General features: G+C 42.2%; 1 protein-coding gene across 1 annotated transcript in view; it reads left to right on the top strand.

Annotated features, from left to right (window-relative positions):
- The window catches only part of MAGI3 (membrane associated guanylate kinase, WW and PDZ domain containing 3), a 54,253-nt gene that overhangs the window by 17,470 nt on the left and 26,691 nt on the right, over positions 1-10,092 (top strand). Inside the window, exon 2 of the mRNA XM_031064177.1 lies at positions 8,946-9,062. Coding sequence (XP_030920037.1) covers positions 8,946-9,062 — 117 coding nt within the window. The remainder of the gene's footprint in view (positions 1-8,945; positions 9,063-10,092) is intronic.

Raw genomic sequence — 10,092 nt, forward strand, 5'->3', positions numbered from 1 at the left:
TCATAAAGATTGTAAACAGAGGCTTCCCTGGAAAATTGGGTTATAATAGAATTGGAGTTCATGCAGTGACACCAGAGGGATTCATGGGTGTGATAGATCAGCATGGATCAGTGTCTCTGCTCTTTGTGGGATGCTGTGCTGCACACTGGTGTTCCCCTGGCCCTTGGGTGTTGCAGCAGACTGAGTAAAGCATCCCTCGGTGTAGAATTGCCGTGTGAACTGTGTGAGTCAGGCACTGACATTAGTCATGGCTGCTACACATCTGGAGTTCCAGTGATTTCACTGACTACCCGTGTTGTGCAGTGAACACTGTGAGGGATTGTTTTCCAATTAAACTGTGAGATGTCTCTAATCAATACTGCTGTGACGCAGCACTTCTATGGGTTTGATCAGAGGAGTGCTGCCCTGGCATGTAGATCTTGGTGATCCCAGGTTCCTGAGAGTCCTCCAGAGTGTGGTGAGTCACAGCAGTGCAATCTGCAGCCTTAAGCATCAGCTGTCCCTTGGGAATGCTGCAGCCCATCCTGCAGCAGTGCTGGGATTTCCCAGGCTCCTTGAAAAGCCGTTTTCAGGAAGCTCTAATTCCTTCATGCAGGTTGTATAATGACTCATGTTTCTTGGAGCAGGAATTGCTCCTTAACCCTTGTGCTCAGAGGGGCTCTGTGGTGGTAGGACCTTGGGGAGGGGAGGTCTCATGGGAAAGTAGCATTGGGAAGCCACTAAAATGCCCTTGGGTGACATTTGTGTATGGAAATGATCTGTTACAAGAGGTGTTATACTTGCAGGCAGTGCAAAGCAGCTATGTTCAGAATGAGGCTGGTATTTAAAAGCCCAACTTGCTGTTGTGTAAATTAGTTTATAGGTCCAGCTATGACAGTCCACCCGCTGCTGCTCACTGGCACAGCTAGAGGACACCTCTGCTGGGAACATTTTCTGTTTTCCATGGTGGATGGTCACCCCACAGGTTTGTCTGCTCAAAGGAGAACAGGCATGCAGCATCTTTGTCAATAGTGTGTCTTTGTTGGACTCCTGCCCTGCCAAACTCCATACTGAAATAGGTTAGTGGGCCTAGACATTATGCAGAGTGTAATTGCATATCTTGCTTCCTATGGAAAGTAGGCTAAAAATAAACCTGTCTGTGATTTGCATAAATTCTATTCTAATCTGAATACTCAAAAAATGTCTTGGCATGTGAACACGTACCCTTCTGTTGGGAAAGCAGTGCCAAGTCCCAAGTAGATTAAATGGCTTGTGTAACAGAGAGCAGCTGCAAGGACATTTTTCTCTGGGGATGTGATTGAAGTGTGTCATTCTGTATAGCTGCACGCTGCTTAAGCAATGCGATACGGTATGTTAGACATACGTCACATCTGAAACATGCTGCGCTCTCTGGACAGACAGAAGGATTGGCAGTTTCTGCCAAGCACTATGACAGGTTAACCTGCACAGATGCGCTGTGTGTGGTCCCTTGTTGCAGTGTGACATGGAATAATATTAAATGTCCCTAAGTTTGAATTTGCACATAAGCTGGAGATGTCCAAAGGGAAGCATTAATATTAGAACAGTCGGGGGACTCAAGTAACATTTTGTTCAGTCGGATATGTTAATTGTGCTTTCCAGACCACATGTGTTTGTTTGCTGTCTCAGTAAAGCATTTTCTGTAGTGTGAATAAATTAAAACCTCACATTGTAAATTTAGGGAATGAGTAGAAGATTATTTATAAATTGGGAAAAGCAAGCCATAATTAGCCCTAAGAAAATCATCTCCATTGTTCAGATTACTTGTCTTTGTTTTGGTGCTTCACTTTTCAATTAAGAGCAGACTAAATGATTTATATATTACTATAACCTGTGGCAGCTACACAGGACTCTCATTTCATGGCTGTAACTTCACAGTGCAAGTGTTGCAGCAACAGATACTACTTACCCAGAATAGCCTCTGTAGTGTATTGAGCTGTGCAATGATTAAAACTCAGCAAGGCCTTGAGTGCATAGTTAAGAAGTTTTAATAAAGTGATATTGTTAAAACAATTTTGTATTTCATTTTTTTTAACGTGTCTTTGTATTACAAGTTCTGATTGTTGCTTTGATCTTTTAGAGTGTTGTAACATCCTTTTAACATATTTGAACCCATTGGTGTGTTGCTGTACCAGCTCTGTCACTTGCATGGTGGTCTGAGTAGATCATGATCAGGAAATGGCCTCAAGTTACACTGGGGCCAGGGTTTATACTAGGTGTTGGGACATTTTTTTCCATGGGAAGGGTTGTAAAGCTTTGGAACAGGCTGCCCAGGGAAGTGGTGGAGTCACAATCCCTGAAAGCATTCTAAGAAACATGTGGATGTGGTACTTGAGGACATGGTTTAGTGGTGAACATAGTGGGTGCTGGTTGATGGTTGGACTTGATGACCTTAGAGTTCTTTTCCAACCTTAACAATTCTACATTCTATTCTGGTCAGTGTGTTTGATTCATCTGCTGTTGTGGTGTCAAAAGCCTCTTTCCTCTTGTGCTTTATGTCCTTTTGTCACTTTGAGAGTCATAGTTAGATATTGCGAATCACATTTGGTTTTTGTGAGGTGTTTCAACCTCCCAGGCTGGGCTCAGTGATTTTTCCATGCATCCCTGTAAATCCTTTTCTCTGTCTCAAACCTGACAGCGGCAGAGGCTCACAGGGTGCAGTTTATCTGTATTCTTGTTCTTTACCATCCCTGTCAATGCATCTGACTTGAAATGGAAATCATGGGCCAGTTTACCCCATTTTTGAAAATACAGCAAATCTTTATAAATAGGCAAAGTGTTGTTAATCTGTTCAGTGTTTTTTCACTTCTCAAGAAAATATCAAATTAAGGGGAAGTCTCCATACGTAATAAAAAAGGTCAAACTTCCCTTGTGTAAAGTTATTTTGCATTTTTCTTCCCCACTATAAGTTGAAGGAAATGGTTATGCTTGCATTTTATTTGAAGCCCATTCATTATTTTAAATTACTTGAGTTCTGTGTATATCTCCTTCAGTGTCCGATCTTCTATCAGAAACAGCTGCACAGACCTTTCAGCCTTGCTGTTCTCCTGTTTAATAATAGAGCATTAAAATACTTGGCATTATCAGAGTAAACCCTGGTCACTGGTAATTCCCCGACTGTATTCCCATAGTTAATGGATTTTTGTGTGCATGCGATGCATTACTGTAATCATATCTGATACTGGTGTGTGTGAAGCTGGAGTCTGAAAGTTGGAACTACTTTACTCAAAAGAATTTTCATTTAAAAATCCTTAAGGTTGTAGGCAATTCATTAGGCTATGCAGGTTTTTTTACTGCCAGTGCAGGGCATAAAACCAACTTAAAATGCTCCCTTTCTGTGGAAGTCATGCATAGGCTGAGAATGTCTACAGATGTAACAAGATACAGAGAAGAAAAGTAGAGACCTGTGCTAGAGCCGTGTAACTGAGTAGTATTGCTGCCCTACATACCGGTTTCCAAATGCAGCTGGTCGCAATTTCCTGCTTTTTCCTTAGCTCCGAAGTGGTGCATAACCCTGCCCTGCCATGTGCTGGCTGGGGATGCCCTGCGGAGGCATGGCCGTGTCCCGGGAGCAGATGGAAGGGAAGGGGCTGGCATCTGCCCGGAGCTCTGCTGATGCTCTCCCTGCTCAGAATGTGTTTTGGCATGTGAGCTGAGTACTTGTGCATTTAGATGGTTTAAAAAAAAACTGTTTGTTGCTGGTTGTCCTTAGACCAGAGCTACCCTCTGTGGATGCAGGAGAGTGTCCCCCCACCCTGCCCATGGATACGCTGGAGCAGGCAGGGAAATGAGCTCAGGGTAGGTGGCAAAAGGCTAAGAACCTCTTGGTTTCACAGTGCTGGATCACAAAATCCCAGAATGGTTCAGGTTGAAAGAGACCTTAAAGATTGTCTCATTACATAGGCAGGGACACCTTCCACTAGACCAGGTTGCTCCATGCCCAGTCTAACCCAGCCTTGAACACTTCCAGCCACAGCTTCTCTGGAGAACCTGTGCTAAGGCCTCAGCAACGTCATGGGGAGGAATTCCTTCCCTCTGGCGGTGGGAAGCCATTCACCCTTGTCCTGCAGTTCAGGCTTATTCTTAATTTCCAAGCTTCAGTGGTTCTGGTACATCTGTGAACAATGGCAAGTTTAACTGGGTACCAAGTGTTATTTTCATACACCGCCCAAATGGCACTGACAGCTCTAGCTAGATTTTTTTTTTTTTTTTCATGGCAGATCAGGAACCCACCCATAGATACTCACACTCTAGAGCCTTCTGTTACAGGTGACTTTCTATACAGACAGAACTAAAATCCAGGAGGATTGCATCCAAGCTCCCACTGTTTATATTTCATATGTTATCCATCTCAGCTCCAAGTATATTTTGGAATAAACAATGCATGATTTGCCACTCCTTCTTGTGTTTCTCAAATATGTTTTGGTGACATGCCTTTGAAAGGATATTTTAGTTTTCTTCAGAACTTGAAATGCTTTAATGATGGAATTTCATGAGCAAACACAATCATATTAGTTTTCCACTGGTTTACTTACAGTGGCCAGGTTTATTGGGAGAATCTTTCCAACCCTGTGGGATTTCAAGGAAACAGCACAGAATCCTGGGATATTCAAGAATGTGGAATGAGAAGCTTTGTCTCTCTGAATCGGTCACCACCTCAACTGAGGATCTGAAGGCATCCTGTGAAGGCTGGTGTTGAACACCTCTTAGTTTTTAGTAATGAGTGATCTAAATCTGGAGGCTTAAAAAGTCAAAATTCATAGTTATTGGTGGTTCTGGAGTCGATTTTCCTACTGACAAAAGCAAGAAAATCCCCAAAGTCAACTGGGATGTACATGCTGTAATGGAGTTTGTGGTAACTTTATTTTCTTAATCTGGATAAACAGATTCATGTCTTTCACTAGTACTGTGCTGACTGGGTTGGACATTCTCAAAATGATCTAGTCTCTTTTCTGTATTAGTTGTAATAATTTGAACCTCGCACCTTCTCCTTGTGCTGAGAGCATAGGTGTGTATTTGCCAGTCACAGTGAAGTACTTGCAGGTGAAGGACGGCAGGTACTCATGGCTGTGTCACCACTGGGTCTTTGAACCTCTCCACATTTCATAAATACAGTGATTCTCTTGCATGCTTGGAAATCATTCATTGTCCTCAGTGAATGCATGTGTTCAGATCTGGAACTTCTGTGAAATCATCGTGTGTTAATAGTTGTTGGGGAATATAATAAAGCTAATGTGCTACACACTGATTCTAGCTTGTGTTTCCTAGCACTGCATCCCTGATTTGTGGAGCTGAACGTTTCTTTAAATGGTTTTTGCTTGATCACATCAAAAATCACTTAATCTCAGTGGGTGTATTGACAGCCCAGTTTAATTAAACAGTAGCTGTTTTCCACTTGATGAGCCCTGGGAATTCCTATTTTAGTTAGACTGTGAGTGAAACCATGGAGCTGCTTTATAGCTCTCAGTGTGTGTTTCACTGGAATTTTCATAGTCGATGGCCTATGGCAGCCACAGCTTATGAAACACATCATACAGCTGAGTGGAGCCCTTAGATACTCTGGGATTCTGTTCACAGTGTGGAATTCTGAATGTACCAGATACTCTGGTTACATTTCTCCTCTGCTATGTTCTAAGTGAGAAAACAAAATTGCATCTCAGTATGTAATATCTCCAATTTTCACCCTATGCTGTTCAAACTCCCCTGGGGAGGGGAGTGAGGAGACTTGGGGGATGGAATTAAGGGGATCAGCAGGAGGTGGTGGCAGATCACTACGGGCTGGGCCGGGAGAGCTCCTTCCTGCCCGGTCCTTGAACTGCGGGGGCTGTGTTTTGGTGGATGAGAGGCTGGGCGTGCCCTGGCTACATGCACTGGGACCCAGAAAGCAACCCTACCCCCAGCCCCCTTTGTCCCCCTAATTTGTCTCTGTAATTCACAATGCTGTGTTTTACTGCACTGGCACTTGGGCCTTTTTTTTTTCCTGCAGTCACTTAATTCTCCTCCCCCAGCTCCAGTGGGCATATCCTCATCTGATCAGTCCTTTTTGGTTAGTGTAAATTAAAACTGAAAGCAAGAGGCTTGTGCCTGTTCATCTGGCAGAACCTGAGTGATATAAAATATATTATTCCTCTTGGCTGGTCCCTGTGTTCTGGTGTCATCCTTTAGAAGCAGCTCAGCAGCACAGCAAACACCAACCCAACATTTATCAGGTCATTTTGGAGAGGCTGATACATGAGGTCTTCCTAAAAGCCTCTGTGAAAAGATGTAAAAGAAGCATGCTCAGCTCCTGGCGGGAAAATAATCTGACTTTTGCCAGAGGTTGCCTAAAGCATCCTTACAATTACTTTATTTTTCTGCTTTCTAATGCACACCATCCTCTCTGTGAATTTCTGTAACTTTTCCTCTGCCCACTATTTTGTTTGGCTTTTTTCTGTTTTCCCCAGGCAATCCTGTCAGTCATCAATTCAGTCATCTTGGTCTCACAGTATAGTGTAGTCTCTAAGCTTTTAATATAAAGATTGACCCCTCAATATTGGTGTATCCTTAGTAGCAGCCTTGCCTTTATTTTGTCTTTAAACTGAGTTGATATTTATTGAAAAGGGTTTATAAGCTTTTAAAATTTTAAAAATGAAGAGGGAAAGATCAGTGAGTAAATAAAGTCTGTAATTCTACATCCAGAACAGATTCTCGCATATCGACTGGTTTTTCCAATGTGCAGTACTCTGAAAGTAGCTGATGAACAGATCCATCTGCTTCAGTGAAATATTAGTGTATTGATCTGCCTAAGTGAAATATGCTAGGATTGCTGAAGTGCATATCTGTCTTTGACAAGGAGATGGATGGACCATTTTAGCAGTAAAACATTTTTTTAATGTTGAGGAACTATCTTGTCTACAAAGAATAAAGTAATTTGTAGTAACAATGGGAAAATACTTTTCTTGCTGGAGATTACCCCATTTGTTTCCATATTCCACAATGTGTTGTGGTCCTTATGCTGTAGGAAGCAAATCCAAAATTTTATGAGGAACAGTTCACGCTGGTAAAATAGGGAATTGAGGTGGGAGCTGTGGAGTTGCAGTGCATTCCTGGGAAGGGGTTGGTTGGAGAACTTCATTAGTGGGAATTGCTGTTGCTTGTGTAATTGCTGGACAGCCACAAGGACGATGCTGAGGTGTTGTCCCAATACTGCAAAATGCCTTTTATGTGTTTGGAAATAATTTTAAAATAAATGTTGGTATTTAAGGAGATGAGAAGTTGATTTCATTTGGAGCTCAGGACTTGTGTTCAGCACAGGATGTGCTGCTTGTTCAGAGGGTGTGCTGGGCTTATTCTCTCCTTGCATGAGGGTTTAAGGTGATTTTGTAATCTGTGGACATCACTGACCTCTCTGAAGGGCTGATAGGTAATCTTGGTTCTATTTTGAAATACTCATCATGACATGGTTTTGTTTGGAGGGAAGAGGGTGCAGATTGAAATTCAGTTTGCTGTTGGTGAGTGGTGGTTGCTGAGGGTATGTTTGAGAGTTGAGAACAAGATGTGGAATGCCCTCACCTTGGCTAAAAGGGAAGGGAAAGTATAAACTTGCCACAACCAAAACATGCAGCCAGCTTTGCAGAAGTGACACATGGTTGGGACAACTTGGTTAGTGGTGGGAGGATTTTGATGGTTTGGATTTTTTCCAAATTTTACATATATGTAGGTACGGCAATTGGTTGAAGATATAGGTGAATGGGCCTTGTACGAGGACTGCTGTGGAGTCTGTGATCCATTTGAGGTGGTCTCCTCGGCAACTTTGAGCTCATAGGCTTCAAAGGCTCCTGTCAGAAATGCTTCTGGGGCAGGTTTAGGCGTTTCATAACCTGTTTGGTGATGTTATTTCACAGGAGCAGTTGTCTGTTCCAGCCTTTTTCCCTGCTGTTGTGCTGCACCAGCATCCATCTGCTACTGCCCATCTCCTTCTCTAGGTTTGGAGATAAAGGTTGAGCTTTTTCCCTAAAGCCCTGAGTGTTCTGCTGTAGTGCGTAACTTAAATTTACCAAGGTCACTGAACCCTATTTACTGTGTTTTCTGGGAGGCTGACAGGGTACAAAAGATTGGTTTGTACCCTCCTGTCTGAAGGATGAGGCAGTAATACAAGAGCTCAGTTATTTGTGTGCTGAAGGGGCCATGGTTCTCCAGTGATGTGACAGATTCACTAATGATACCTGACAGAAGTATTATAAAGGAGTAACTGTAAAAAAACCCAACTGCCTTCTATTACGCAATGTTTTTAAGAAGGAAATATTTTCTTTTTATAATTTGAAGAATGCAAGTTCCCATGTGACAAAATATTGAACTCAGCTGACTGGTGAGTAGGTGTAAATTGAATGGAAACTACTTCAAAATACAGTTAAATAGTTTCTTGTCTGTAGATACTTTGAATTTTGGTAATAGGTTTTGTATTTTAATACCTTATATTGAGTTTCAAGCAATTCCAGACTATTGTCACTGCCTTGTTCGGGAGATGAGGGGGAATGGTTGTTAGTCAGCTCTGCTTAAAACCACTGTCCCAGAAGAAATTCTTCCCTGTGACGGTGGTGAGGCCCGGGCACAGGGTGCCCAGAGGAGCTGTGGCTGCCCCATCTCTGGCAGCATTCAAGGCCAGGTTGGATGGGGCTTGGAGCAATCTGGGATAGTGGAAGGTGTCCCTGCCCATGACAAAGGGTGAAACACGATGAGCTTTAAGGTTCCTTTCTGACACAAACCATTCTGGGATTCTGTGATTTGATAGCACAAAATGATATTTTCCATCAAGGTTGTTGTATTTAAAACAACACAACTCTTCCAGCTGTGTGCTTTTTCTGAAACTACTATAGCAGTAAAACACAGTTCTTATTGTGAGATCCTGCTTTACAGATTATTCTAATTTATTCTTTTTTCTTTCTAAGGAAAAGTCATCAACAAGGACTTGCGCCACTACCTAAGCCTTCAGTTCCAGAAGGGCTCGATAGACCACAAACTTCAGCAAGTGATCAGAGACAATCTCTATTTGAGAACCATCCCTTGTAAGTATGTAAAGATCAGCCTCATTTCATCTGTTCCTGCTAACTCCCACATAATTTATGAGTTTGAAATACCTTCTCTCTTAATCTGATTTAGATTTTACCTTGTAGTGGAGACTTCTGGCTTTGCTACAGTAGCTTCACATCTGAAGTTGCCATGAATTAGTGCAGCGAGTATGGACTGAAAACCAGCAAAAACTTGAGAATTCAAAGTTCAGATTGTTTCAGTAATATCTGTGTGTGGCTCTTCACAAATTTGTCAGTAGTTGTTAGAATGACCCAACCACCACAAGAAATAAATCTTTCTCAACATGATCAAGCAGTGCCAAAACATCCTGAATTTTGTCAATGTGTTGTGTTTTTTTTCTTCACAAAGAGCAAACTGAGACCTTGAGTGTCAAGTGCATTTGGCAGAGCAGGGCAGCTGGAAGGAGGGTGGGAGGAAGGGTTGGGTGCAGAGGGGGTGACAGTGGCAGAACATGCAGGCAGACTGTTTGCTCATCCTGAAAAGACTGGTTAAAAAGGCTCATCATTGACTGTTTAAATATTCATTGCACTAAAAACTTTGTCAAGCAAAGTTTTCGTATCTACAGGAATTCTACTCTCTTCTCTCTGAGCACACCTGAGAGTTAGTGGCTTTCTTAAACTGCGTTTCATTATTACTAGCTTTTATTTACTAGCTCTTGTTCATGCTGCTGCCTGAAAAAAATGATACATGCTTTTAAAATGCTATTAGGTTGTAGGCAGTAATGAATTGTAATGAATCAGTGAAGTTCTTTCAGGAGAGCTTTAATTAAGCTGTTATAACTATGGGAGGCCTGTTTTTATAGACAAAACACTTTGAGAACCTCTTCATTAACACAGCAATTTACTGATAAAGTTTACCTACAGCCAGGGGGTTGGAGTGTGGCTGAATTACACTCTGAATTGTAGGTTAAAAATAAATTCTGTGCTGAGTTATGGATTTGGTGGCCCAAAATTCAAATGTGCGTAGTCATGATGACCTCATTGCAAATTAGAAAGTTGGTGGTGG

Source organism: Geospiza fortis, unplaced genomic scaffold (genome assembly GCF_000277835.1).
Source record: "Geospiza fortis unplaced genomic scaffold, GeoFor_1.0 scaffold601, whole genome shotgun sequence".
Taxonomy (NCBI): domain Eukaryota; kingdom Metazoa; phylum Chordata; class Aves; order Passeriformes; family Thraupidae; genus Geospiza; species Geospiza fortis.